Below are 14,335 nucleotides of genomic sequence, written 5' to 3'. Positions count from 1 at the left end.
ATCAATCAATCAATCAATCAATTTTATTTTATATAGCCCTTCTTACATCAGCTAATATCTCGAAGTGCTGTACAGAAACCCAGCCTAAAACCCCAAACAGCTAGTAATGCAGGTGTAGAAGCACGGTGGCTAGGAAAAACTCCCTAGAAAGGCGAAAGCCTAGGAAGAAACCTAGAGAGGAACCAGGCTATGAGGGGTGGCCAGTCCTCTTCTGGCTGTGCCGGGTGGAGATTATAACAGAACCATGCCAAGATGTTCAAAAATGTTCATAAGTGACAAGCATGGTCAAATAATAATCAGGAATAAATCTCAGTTGGCTTTTCATAGCCGATCATTAAGAGTTGAAAACAGCAGGTCTGGGACAGGTAGGGGGTTCCATAACCGCAGGCAGAACAGTTGAAACTGGAATAGCAGCAAGGCCAGGCGGACTGGGGACAGCAAGGAGTCACCACGGCCGGTAGTCCCGACGTATGGTCCTAGGGCTCAGGTCTCTCAGTTGGCTTTTCATAGCCGATCATTAAAGAGTTGAAAACAGCAGGTCTGGGACAGGTAGGGGTTTCGTAGCCGCAGGCAGAACAGTTGAAACTGGAATAGCAGCAAGGCCAGGCGGACTGGGGACAGCAAGGTGTCATCATGCCCGGTAGTCCTGACGTATGGTCCTAGGGGCTCAGGTTCTCAGAGAGAAAGAGAGAACGAGAGAATTAGAGAGAGCATACTTAAATTCACACAGGACACTGGATAAGACAGGAGAAGTACTCCAGGTATAACCAACTAACCCCAGCCCCCGACACATAAACTACTGCAGCATAAATACTGGAGGCTGAGACAGGAGCGGTCCGGAGACACTGTGGCCCCATCCGAAGAAACCCCCGGACAGGGCCAAACAGGAAGGATATAACCCCACCCACTCCGCCAAAGCACAGCCCCCGCACCACTAGAGGGATATCCCCAACCACCAACTTACAATCCTGAGACAAGGCCGAGTATAGCCCACAGAGGTCTCCACCACAGCACAAACCAAGGGGGGCGCCAACCCAGACAGGAAGATCACGTCAGTAACTCAACCCACTCAAGTGACGCACCCCTCCCAGGGACGGCATGAAAGAGCACCAGCAAGCCAGTGACTCAGCCCCTGCAACAGGGTTAGAGGCAGAGAACCCCAGTGGAGAGGGGAACCGGCCCGGCAGAGACAGCAAGGGCTGTTCGTTGCTCCAGCCTTTCCGTTCACCTTCACACTCCTGGGCCAGACTACACTCAATCATATGACCTACTGAAGAGATAAGTCTTCAGTAAAGACTTAAAGGTTGAGACCGAGTCTGCGTCTCTCACATGGGTAGGCAGACTGTTCCATAAAAATGGAGATCTATAGGAGAAAGCCCTGCCTCCCGCTGTTTGCTTAGAAATTCTAGGGACAATTAGGAGGCCTCGTGCTTGTGACCGTAGCGTACGTATTGGTATGTACGGCAGGACCAACTCGGAAAGATAGGTAGGAGCAAGCCCATGTAACGCTTTATAGGTTAACAGTAAAACCTTGAAATCAGCCCTTGCCTTAACAGGAAGCCAGTGTAGGGAAGCTAGCACTGGAGTAATATGATCAAATTTCTTGGTTCTAGTCAGGATTCTAGCAGCCGTATTTAGCACTAACTGAAGTTTATTTAGTGCTTTATCCGGGTAGCCGGAAAATAGAGCATTGCAGTAGTCTAACCTAGAAGTAACAAATGCATGGATTAATTTTTCTGCATCATTTTTGGACAGAAAATTTCTGATTTTTGCAATGTTACGTAGATGGAAAAAAGCTGTCCTTGAAACAGTCTTGATATGTTCGTCAAAAGAGAGATCAGGGTCAAGAGTAACACCGAGGTCCTTCACAGTTTTATTTGAGACGACTTTACAACCATCTAGATGAATTGTCAGATTTAACAGAAGATCTCTTTGTTTCTTGGGACCTAGAACAAGCATCTCTGTTTTGTCCGAGTTTAAAAGTAAAAAGTTTTCAGCCATCCACTTCCTTATGTCTGAAACACAGGCTTCTAGCGAGGGCAAAATGAAATGAGTTTGAATAGGAAATATAGCAAAATGCATAGGAAATGTAGTCTTTGACAAGGTTAGAAATAATGATTTTTAATAGAAATAATAATTGTGTCCTTCAAACTTTCGTCAAAGAATCCTCCATTTGCAGCAATTACAGCCTTGGAGACCTTTGGCATTCTAGTTGTCAATTTGTTGAGGTAATCTGAAGAGATTTCACCCCATGCTTCCTGAAGCACCTCCCACAAATTTGGATTGGCTTGATGGGCACTTCTTACGTACCATACGGTCAAGCTGCTCCCACAACAGCTCAATAGGGTTGAGATCCGGTGACTGTGCTGGCCACTCCATTATAGACAGAATACCAGCTGACTGCTTCTTCCCTAAATAGTTATTGCATAGTTTGGAGCTATGCTTTGGGTCATTGTCCTGTTGTAGGAGGAAATTGGCTCCAATCAAGCGCCATCCACAGGGTATGGCATGGCGTTGCAAAATGGAGTGATAGCCTTCCTTCTTCAAGATCCCTTTTACCCTGCACACTTTACCACCACCAAAGCACCCCCAGACCATCACATTGCCTCCACCATGCTTGACAGATGGCATCAAGCACTCCTCCAGCATCTTTTCATTTGGTCTGCGTCTCACAAATGTTCTTCTTTGTGATCCGAAGACCTCAAACTTTGATTCGTCTGTCTATAACACTTTTTTCCAATCTTCCTCTGTCCAGTGTCTGTGTTCTTTTGCCCATCTTAATCTTTTATTTTTATTGGCCTGTATTTCTGATCAATTTGATGTTATTTTAATGGGGGAGAAAATTGCTTTTCTTTCGAAAACATGGAGATTTCTAAGTGACCCCAAACTTTTGAATGGTAGTGTATATATTTTTATTTATGGTAAAATTAAACACAAATATATCTTGATTAGATAAGTATTCACCTTCTGAGCCAATGCATGTTAGAATCACCTTTGGCAGCGATTACAGCTGTGAGTCTTTCTGGGTAAGTCTCTAAGAGCTTTGCACACCTTGATTGTACAATATTTGCCAATTAACCTTTAAAACATTCGTCAAGCACTGTCAAGTTGGTTGTTGATCATTGCTAGACATCCATTTTCAAGTCTTGCGATATATTTTCAAGCCTATTTAGGTCAAAACTGTAACTAGGCCACTCAAGGTCATCTTGGTAAGCAACTCCAGTGTATGGTCTTGTGTTTTAGGTTATTGTCCTGCTGAAAGGTGAATTTGTCTCCCACTGTGTTGGAAAGCAGACTGAACCAGGATTTCCTCTAGGATTTTGCCTGTGCTTAGCTCCATTCCATCTATTTTTATCCACAAAAAAAACTTCCCCAGTCCTTGCCGATGATAAGCATACCCATAACATGATGCAGCCACCACCATTCTTGAAATATGAAGAGTGATTTGCTCCAAACATAACGCTTTGTATTCAGGACAAAATGTTAATTTCTTTGCCAAATTACTTTATTGCCTTATTGCAAAAAGGATGCGTGTTTTGGAATATTTTTATTCTGTACAGGCTTCCTTCTTTTCAATCTGTATCATTTATGTTAGTATTGTGGAGTAACTACAATGTTGTTGATCCATCCTCAGTTATCTCCTATCACAGCCATTAAACTCTGTAATTGTTTTAAAGTCACCATTGGCCTCATGGTGAAATCCCTGAGCGGTTTCCTTCCTCTCCAGCAACTGAGTTAGGAAGGACGACTGTATCTTCGTGGTGACTGGGTGTATTGATACACCATCCAAAGTGTAATTAATAACTTCCCCATGCTCAAAGGGATATTCAATGTCTGCTTTTTAAAATGTTTTAACCATCTACCAATAGGTGCCCTTCTTTGCGAGGCATTGGAAAACCTCCCTGGTCTTTGTGGTTGAATCTGTGTTTGAAATTCACACAGAATCCATGCAACTTCTTATGTGACTTTTTACTCCCGAACGTATTTAAGCTTGCCATAACAAAAGGGTTGAATACTCATTGATATTTAAGCTTTTCATTTTTTAAAAACATAATTCCACTTCGACATTATGGGGTATTGTGTGTAGATCAGTGACACAAAATCTAAATTGAACCCATTTCACATTCAGGCTGTAACACAACAAAATGTGGAAAAAGTCAAGGGGTGTGAATACTTTTTGAAGGCACAGTAAAATGGATACTGTTTCTGTGTAGAGAGGCCAGATACCTCATTATTCGGATATATTGAATTATGGTCTTCTTAATATTGCTTCCTCAAAATGCTCAAATTCTCAACCACCCAAGCAACCTTTAATAATATTCATTCCAATTTCAATACATGGATTCTATAGGCTACTTACAAATACAACCAATAAATGCTCCACTGTCATACCTCTTTTCTGTGACATTCTATTTTGCAGAACAGAAGGTCAAGAAATATCTCATCTTCTTTTCGACTGACTATCTTCGTTTTCTAAACGAGAACCTGTTGTCGCATCAACAAAGCAAATATCCTTGCTCTAGTAGAAAAGCACTTCTCACATTAGACTTAACCATGCCCTTACCGCTTTCACTGATCTGTAAGAGATCTTAATAGTATGGAAATATTTGCCTTTCAAATGTGAGAAAACAATTCAAAGTGCTCTCTGCAAAGTGCACCTTTGAATGTCATCGCTTTCCAAATAATGGGAGAGATAAGAAATAGAAGGCACTTTCTTCCTCTCTATGCATGACTAATTCAGATTTTGAAGTCATTTGTTTATTTACTTGTTGCCATTTGGCGTCCCCATTCTCCTCCCTTATCCATAAGCACAATTCCCATCATGGATTTAACAATGGCGGAAGCTCTCTCTCCCCCCCGCAATGATAATACCAATCCATTGCTTTTAAACCTGTGCCGGGAAGTGTGCAAGTGTGGAGAATCGTGACACAGACAATGTGTCTAGATGAAGAGGAAAAAAAACACGGTTTCTCAATGGACAGATGCAGGAGACATACTTTTATTGATCTGCCCATACCACAGAAATGAAATATGAATGTGTCTCAGATTATCCAGTTATCATTGCAGTCAGACCCCATCCAGACCTTATCATTGTAACACTGTATAAGATATCTTATTATATACAGAATTCATCAAATCACAGACGATTCTGGGATGGGATTGTATGTCTTTGGTTTAGGCTCATTTGCAGTAATCAGTCAACATGGGCACACACACAGACACGCACACGCACACACACAGACACGCATACACACACACAGGCTTTATTGGAGACTATTGGATTTCATTGCAGTAATATTTAGACACAGCTGTCTGCAGCAGCCTGTTTCCTGTTGTGCTTATGAAATTACTCCAGCGAGACACCTTTCAGATTGCCAATAGAAAGTATACCAAGATCAGATTGTCTGGGCCACATGGGTTTGGAAAGACAGGACAGGTACTCACTAGTGGAGGCTGCTGAGGGGAGGACGGCTCATAATAATGGCGTGAATGGAATGGTATCAAACCATGTGTTTGTTGTATTTAATACCATTCCACCTATTCCACTCCAGCCATTACCATGAGCCCATCCTCCTCAAGTAGGGTGCTACCAACCTCCTGTGGTACTCACATATTGTTGTTTGAATGAACATAAAAAAATCATTGAAAATGAATACTAGGAGCTTAGCCTGTATTGGAAGTTGTACTGAGAGGTAGAATGGGTGACTGAATTTGATGATTTGACTGAAACTAATTTATAATTTATATTTGAAAACATACTAAGCTGCATATCTACTGTATGTAGCTAGCTGCCGCCTGCCTACATGACAAAGTTAGTTAGATGCATTTTTGCTGGAGCCTAAGTTTAGTATGGGCAGAGATGAGAGTCGAAGGAGAAATGGCGTCCCTAGACAAGGCAAGAACTAGATGTATGTCAGGAGAAGTGCAGTACTATCATAAGGAGAGTTATACTTGGAATACGGAGGAGGAATGGTGGGAAAAAGAGGGGCAGAGGAGGTCTAAGAGAGAGAGGGAGGAAGAGGGTGAGCTTGAGTCAGTTAAAAATGGCGGGGGAAAGGGAGATGGTTTGTTAAAGAAGAATGGTAGAAAGTGTAAACAGAGTGAGTTGAAGACAGGAGGAGAAATGGAAGTGAATGAGGGCTCAGTATCGGAGGTGGAAGGTGTGGTGAAGTTCTCGGAGCCTGAGGTTTGCACCGAGGGTCAGGATAAAGATGAGTCTGTGACAGTGGGAGTGAAGTTTTTGGAAAAAGTGGACCCTTGCCTTTTGGCTGATCCATCTGTGGTTTCAGGGTGGGTGAAAACAGAGTTGGGTGCTGTGGAATCGGTGAGGGTAACCAGAAGTGGTCTGGTGATCATTGTTTGTGTTTCTGCTGGTCAGAGGGAGCAGGCGCTCCGTGTTAAACAAATGGGGGCAAGAAATGTGAATTGTTTTGCTCTCAAGAAAAGGGCGCCATTGAAAGGCGTGATTACTTGGGTAGCGGTAAATGTGAAAGCTGACCAACTGAAGGGGAAGATTCCCGGTGTTTGTGATGCTCGTCATTTGGTGCGACGCAGACAGGGTGGCGTGAGTGGAGAAAAAGAAGAGTCAATGTCTGTTCTTTTGAGTTTTGATGTTGAGTCTTTGCCCCGACACAGTGATGTTAGGGTATATAAGTTATCCGGAGCTTTTGTGCTGAATACATTACGTTGTTACAGGTGTCAAGCTTCTGGGCATGTGGCAGCAGTGTGTAGGAGGGAGGTTCCTAGCTGTGAGAAGTGTGCAGAAGGGCATGAGACAAAGGAAAGTAGTGGTATGTGTTAATTGTAGGGGTGCCCATGGGGCTGGGGATCCGAAATGTCCGGTGTGAGGCAGTGAAGAAAGTAGAGGAAGATGGGTCAAGGGGGAGGGATCCTGAGAGGAGTGGTGTGAGTAGTAGATCTGTACCAGTACAGAGGGATAAACCAACAAGTGATATATGTTTCAGTAAGATTGGATTTTTGTCATTTATAGCAATGGTTATCAACTGTACTGCAGGGATGGAACGTAAGTCGCAGAAAATACAGGTTGTGGTGGCAGCTGCAGAGAGGTATTTAGGTATGCGAGACTTGACATCAGAAGAGTTACAGGGGGTGTTAAATGGTGGTGTCCATTCCATTCAGGCTGTTGGCCTGAAGTAGGAATACATAGATTTAAATAGTGGAGTATGGTAGTTATTATTATTATTGTAATAAAACAATTTGTGAGTGTAGTGTTAGATGTTAGGGTATTTGTTGTATTTGTAATTTTTTTAAGCAAAGTAAAAGTTATACTCCAGTCTAGTAGGTGGCAGTAATGCAACATTTATTGGATGCCAACTGCCGTTAAACCTCATCGAAGAAGAAGAAGCATTTTTGCTGGCACTCCTCTTTTTGGTGCACATGGGAGGAGCCGAGGGAGTGGTGACGCTTGACGTCGCTGGCGGGAATCCTGAAGCTTTTTTGGTTCCTTGTTTTCAACAGCGCGGGAGTTTCTGCAATCACATAAAGAGGACACTAGAGTAAGTCTGGCATTATTATTACAGTTTCACATATCTCATGTAACATGATATATTGAAAGAGAAGATTTCAAACATTTTAAATGATTACGTGCATTTGAAATGCGTTTTAAGCCAAATAGCTAGCTATTTTGAATTGCATTCTTCTGTCCCAGTTAGCTAGCTAGCTAGTTATGTGGTTCAAACGTCTTCGTGCATTGTAGATATGACACAATAGCATCCATTTCCAAAGAAAGTGAAATGCACAACCAATAGACTGGCTGCAAAAGTAGATAACTAACTAGATAACTTGACTAAGTCAGTGAGACGGCTGGCTAGTTACTTGATAGATAGTGAAATGCCATGTTCGTTATTAAATAAGATGAAGTTACTGTAGCTGTGTTATTGATCCCTAAAGGTGAAATTTGATTGCACTTGCGTATAGTAGGTAGCTAATGGTAGTTGAGTCAAACGGTTACCAATACAGCCAATAACCTTAGCTACACGACAGTGGACATAGGCCTAGACAACAATAAATTCAACAGCACATCAATACGGTTTAGTGAAGTGGCACTCGAGAAGAAGAATTCAAGTCTGTTAGATCAAATGTATGTGCAACAGAAATAGGTAAATGTCATGCCACTTTCACATTTGCATCACCTCTCATTCTCTGACAATGCTGTCATTTCAGTAGAACAATGCCCTGTGAAAGAAAGCCAATGCGCTACGGCCACTCGGAGGGACACACTGAGGTTTGTTTTGATGACACTGGAAAGTAAGTATAATAATGCACCAGCCATGACAGCTGGAACGTATTCACTACCACCGTAACCTCCTGCCCCTAAAGTGGCAGCTGAACATTTTTGACTCATCTGATATTTTGGTTAAAAGACTTGTCACAAAAAATGAAATTAAGCAATATATCACATTACTTCTTACTAATACGTTTTTTGTTTTAGAAACATTAAGCATGGTTACCAGGCGAAAAAATATTTTGGCTGGTAAAAAATCTGAATGGCTGGTATATTTTTCCATATACTAGTACCTGCCACAGTGGCTGGTTGACCAAAAAGTTAATTTTAGGCCCTGGTCATCAAATAGGCCTAAAACAAATGTAATATACACAACTGAAATATTTTATTAAAGTAATGTGAATGGATTATGATTAATAAGTGATAAGCACTAATGGGCAGTCACTACCATCATGGGACTTTTATGAGTTGTTTTATTATGTGTTACAGCATTCAACCCACATCATGCATTTAATTAATTTAATTAATTAATTTAATGCATTTAATGTTTAAAAATAATAATCAAAACTGTGATTATTTTTTAAATAATCAAACTGAAACCGAACTGACCTCAAAAAGCATTAATCTCTCAGCACTAGTAAATATTGTCCAGGTAGTAATATAAGTATAGAGGCCAGTCGCTGAAATGATTCTTGCCTGACATTCTCTAAGGTATATAGTCACTTGTGGAAGCGATGGGGATGTGAGAATATGGGAGAGTCTGGATGATGACGATCCCAAGTCCATCAACGTGGGGGAGAAGGCATATTCTTTAGCCTTGAAGGTGAGTCTCATACCAGTCTGCCATTGACAAAGTTACCAATGTGTTGCACAGCAAATTTGCAATAAGCCTACTCAATGTGGTTGCCAATGAGGTACTCCTGAGACATGGCTGTAGACTCTTAGACCCCATAGGAGTCTACAGCCATATCGCAGGTCTAACAATGTGGGTGATGTCAATTCTATAACACTTCTTATTTGTATTATCTTCCTGGGGTCCACAAGAAACACACAACATGACGAGTAAGAACGCACCGATACACAAGGACAGTAACAGAAATGTAAAATACGACAATATACAAACAATACAACAACAAAATTAATACAAACAATACGTGTGTTTGTGTGTGTCCCCCTCACAGTCCCTGTCGTTCCATGAGATGTTGTTTAATCAGTTTTCTAAAGATAATTTTGCTGTTTGCTTGAGTAATTTGAGATGGAACGGCGTTCTATGCGATCATTGCTAGGGCTGTGGTGGTCATGAAATTTTGTCATCCAGTGATTGTTAAGCAAATAACTGCCGGTCTCACGGTAATTGGCCGTTAATTAACATAAACACGTTTAGCATCTCCTGGCTTCCACACATAGCCTACAAGACACTGATGCAAACCTTTGGAACATCTACATTTTAAAGTCTAATAAATCCATTTAATATAGGCTACACCGTCACAATAAATTCATTTATTTATTTTAGACGGGTCTAAAGAAACATGATATGAAGAAAATGTATTCTATTTCAGAGGAACACAACTTCAGTTGAGGTTTAGGTCTTAGGTAATATTTTGAACCAAATACAATGCTTTTAGTTTTAGATGTATTTATGGCCAGTTTATTATTAACCACCCGTTCTGATACTGACTGTAACTGCTGACATGTAGAGTGTGGAATCATCCGCATACGAAGTCGTTCTAGCTTCGCGGAAGACCAGTGGTAAATTATTTGTAAAAATAGAGAAGAGTAACGTACCAAGGCAACTGCCCTGCAGGACACAGCACTGTACATATCTTAAGTTAGAGTAGCTTCCATTGAAGAACAATCTCTGGGTTCTATAGGTTTTTTAGCCCATAGATTTTGATGTAATGTTTGATTTACTCAAATATCTCATGAAACACATTAGACATGGCAAAATGAGCTTTAAAACTGCAAAACGGTTTGTGTCATGAACAGTGCTTGTGCCCATAGAAAAGACGTGGCGCGAGATGTTCCCCAATGCTTGAAGGGGGGCCTGAGTGAAAAGGTTTCGGAATCCCTGATCTAAAAAAAAATGAAGCTGACATGGGCTAATTGAATGACTATCCGTGAATGACATAACAAGAGAAAAACTTCTGATCCACAACCAAATTTTGAAATTGCACCTTGTGTGTAGGGCTGTTGTGGTGACCGTATTACCGCCACACCGGCGGTCACGAGTCATGAAGGCAGTCAAATTCCACGTGACTGTTTAGTCACTGTAATTAGGCTTCTCCAAGCTCTGATGTTGCTGCTGGTCATTAGTAGCCTACCAAACTTGCTAACTGCCTAGTACTCAGCACTCTATTGACCCTCTAATCACTCTGACATCAATACAAATGTATTCAAAAATCTAATTAAACACTTCATGAGAGCCCATGCACTCATGTTGCGCAACATTTCAATAGGCTATGCAATTGCGGGAGAAAACAGATTGATGGCCTCTACTAAAAAGAGGAGGATCCCAACAGCTTTCTATAGGCCCACTATATGTATTTCTCAACTTTCCTAATATTAAGCACATTGCTTATATTTACAACAGGAGTATAGCCTACCTGGCTGGCATGAAAATAAACCACGGGGAAAAGCTATTCACTATACATTTATATTTTCCCGCTGCCCCTGTTTCGATACCGGTGCCTGATAATGGTCCATTCTAAATCAAAACAAATTTCACACATATTATTTAGTATATGTAAAGACAAGATTAAATCAAGAATAGTCTGATGGGTGACAATATTAGCCTATGATTTGTGAATTATATATTATCACTTGTGAATGATGCCCAGTATAAGAAACAATGCCATTTTTTTGCGACTTTTTTGAATCATAGTCGCACACCTCATGTAGCCTAGCCCATAGGCCTATATGTTTTGATAAGGTTTGCATCCCAACTAAAGTGTCCAAATAACTTCTTAAAATTAAGCACATTAATCCGCTTTACAAGGGGTGAAGAGCCTAACTGGCATACATAAGCAGCGCGTGAGTTTCAAGTTTGGGGAAGATAATTTTCACCATAATGCACCTTTATAATAAAAGCATTACATGCATAATTGCATTTGCGGTAACTTTTGATAATGGTGTTTCACGCTAATGGAACATTTGCGCTTATAGCCTACTACCATGTGCGCATTGCTGCGCTTATAATGTGAAGAAATAGCCTAATACAGTGGGGGAAAAAAGTATTTAGTCAGCCACCAATTGTGCAAGTTCTCCCACTTAAAAAGATGAGAGGCCTGTAATTGTAATCATAGGTACACGTCAACTATGACAGACAAAATGAGAAGAAAAAATCCAGAAAATCACATTGTAGGATTTTTAATGAATTTATTTGCAAATTATGGTGGAAAATAAGTATTTGGTCAATAACAAAAGTTTCTTAATACTTTGTTATATACCCTTTGTTGGCAATGACACAGGTCAAACGTTTTCTGTAAGTCTTCACAAGGTTTTCACACACTGTTGCTGGTATTTTGGGCCATTCCTCCATGCAGATCTCCTCTAGAGCAGTGATGTTTTAGGGCTGCCGCTGGGCAACACAGACTTTCAACTCCCTCCAAAGATTTTCTATGGGGTTGAGATCTGGAGACTGGCTAGGCCACTCCAGGACCTTGAAATGCTTCTTACGAAGCCACTCCTTCGTTGCCCGGGCGGTGTGTTTGGGATCATTGTCATGCTGAAAGACCCAGCCACGTTTCATCTTCAATGCCCTTGCTGATGGAAGGAGGTTTTCACTCAAAATCTCACGATACATGGCCCCATTCATTCTTTCCTTTACACGGATCAGTCGTCCTGGTCCCTTTGCAGAAAAACGGCCCCAAAGCATGATGTTTCCACCCCCCATGCTTCACAGTAGGTATGGTGTTCTTTGGATGCAACTCAGCATTCTTTGTCCTCCAAACACGACGAGTTGAGTTTTTACCAAAAAGTTCTATTTTGGTTTCATCTGACCATATGACATTCTCCCAATCCTCTTCTGGATCATCCAAATGCACTCTAGCAAACTTCAGACGGGCCTGGACATGTACTGGCTTAAGCAGGGGGACACGTCTGGCACTGCAGGATTTGAGTCCCTGGCGGCGTAGTGTGTTACTGATGGTAGGCTTTGTTACTTTGGTCCCAGCTCTCTGCAGGTCATTCACTAGGTCCCCCCCGTGTGGTTCTGGGTGAGATCTTGCGTGGAGCCCCAGATCGAGGGAGATTATCAGTGGTCTTGTATGTCTTCCATTTCCTAATAATTGCTCCCACAGTTGATTTCTTCAAACCAAGCTGCTTACCTATTGCAGATTCAGTCTTCCCAGCCTGGTGCAGGTCTACAATTTTGTTTCTGGTGTCCTTTGACAGCTCTTTGGTCTTGGCCATAGTGGAGTTTGGAGTGTGACTGTTTGAGGTTGTGGACAGGTGTCTTTTATACTGATAACAAGTTCAAACAGGTGCCATTTAATACAGGTAACGAGTGGAGGACAGAGGAGCCTCTTAAAGAAGAAGTTACAGGTCTGTGAGAGCCAGAAATCTTGCTTGTTTGTAGGTGACCAAATACTTATTTTCCACCATAATTTGCAAATAAATTCATTAAAAATCCTACAATGTGATTTTCTGGATTTTTTTTCTCATTTTGTCTGTCATAGTTGACGTGTACCTATGATGAAAATTACAGGCCTCTCTCATCTTTTTAAGTGGGAGAACTTGCACAATTGGTGGCTGACTAAATACTTTTTTCCCCCACTGTAGTTTATCAACATTGTAAGCTTAAAAGTTCTGATCTGTTGCTTCAGCCACATTGCATAAAAAAGTGTTTTTAATGCTAGTGGTTGTATTAATTTGGGATCTATCGCATCCCACAACTGTTCCAGACTATGTTTGGAATATGTATTTCTCGCACAGAATAGAATAGGTCGACTTTTGTACTATGGGGGATAGTACATTGACATAGGCTAGTGCTTTTGCTGTTCGTTATGCCTACTCATCCTGTTGGCTGATGAAAAGTAAATGTGGACAGTTCTTCCAATATCTTCAATATGCACCTCGGAATTGGATAAGGACACGCGCAGTTGAGTCCCCGATGTGTCTTTCTTCACATGTAGCCTGTGAGAAAGACTCGATCACGTGATAGAGGGCGCAGCACTCAGGGAGAAGGGCACAACGGCCTTTGGCCACAAATTACATTGATTTTTTTAGGGTGCATTACGGCCACACAAAGGGAATGCCGGCGTGAAATTCTAGGCTTTATCAAGTGCTTGTCAAATTGTGAATGAGTGACTGATGTAGTGTGCACAGCCTGCACAAAAACCAAGCAGAGCTCATGCCTTTCAAGCGACTTTTTTCAAATCATCAGAGTTGCATCATGCAGCCTTACAATGTATTAAAAATCAAAACATATAGCCCAACGTTTGTAGAACTGAAGTTACATTAATAACTCTAAATTAAGCATATAGGAATACCTATTTCTTTGTTAACCGCTCAACACAAAATAGCCGCATGTGCGCACTCCCTCAAATCATTTGGAGAAAATATCCTTTCTATTTTATTCAGCTTTGTTCAATTGTATTCTTCATACTATAAAATAAAGCAAATCTTGTCTGCTAAATGAACTAGTGTAGCCCAAAGCCATTTGGCATAGCCAGATCAGGACCTAACATAAGGACAACTCAAGCGTATGCTATTCTGTTCTTCTGAAATAGACTACATTTTCTTCATATCATGCTTCTTTAGACCATCTAAAATAAATATGTATTTATTGTGAAGGTGTATGTAGGCTATATTACATGTATTTATTATACTTTTTTAAATGTAGATGTTCCAAAGGTCAGCATCAGTGGCTTGTATGCTATGTGTGGAAGCCAGGAGATGCTAAATGTGTTTATGTTAATTAACTGTCCATTACCGTGAGACTGACAGTTATTTGCTTGACAATCACCGGCTGACGAAATTTCGTGACCGCCACGGCCCTACTTGTGTGGAATTGATCCAAGGGCCTTCAAAAGGGTGGCGGCCGCCAGTTGCCCATCCCTGCTCTAGTTGGTTGAGTGACAACCTGGGTCA

General features: G+C 41.3%; 1 protein-coding gene across 2 annotated transcripts in view; it reads left to right on the top strand.

The window, feature by feature from the left end:
* The first annotated feature begins 7,420 nt into the window (after window positions 1-7,420).
* The window catches only part of wdhd1 (WD repeat and HMG-box DNA binding protein 1), a 51,292-nt gene continuing 44,377 nt past the window's right edge, over window positions 7,421-14,335 (top strand). The window contains exons 1-3 of one of the 2 annotated variants that reach the window (XM_041848317.2): window positions 7,421-7,517; window positions 8,185-8,268; window positions 8,957-9,068. In XM_041848317.2, the coding sequence (XP_041704251.1) occupies window positions 8,192-8,268; window positions 8,957-9,068 (189 nt within the window). In that variant the 5' untranslated portion in view covers window positions 7,421-7,517; window positions 8,185-8,191. The remainder of the gene's footprint in view (window positions 7,518-8,184; window positions 8,269-8,956; window positions 9,069-14,335) is intronic. The other variant, XM_041848318.2, reaches the window with a different exon arrangement.

The sequence above is a fragment of the Coregonus clupeaformis genome, chromosome 34 (genome assembly GCF_020615455.1).
Source record: "Coregonus clupeaformis isolate EN_2021a chromosome 34, ASM2061545v1, whole genome shotgun sequence".
NCBI lineage: Eukaryota > Metazoa > Chordata > Actinopteri > Salmoniformes > Salmonidae > Coregonus > Coregonus clupeaformis.
This window is presented reverse-complemented; position numbering and strand designations above follow the sequence as displayed.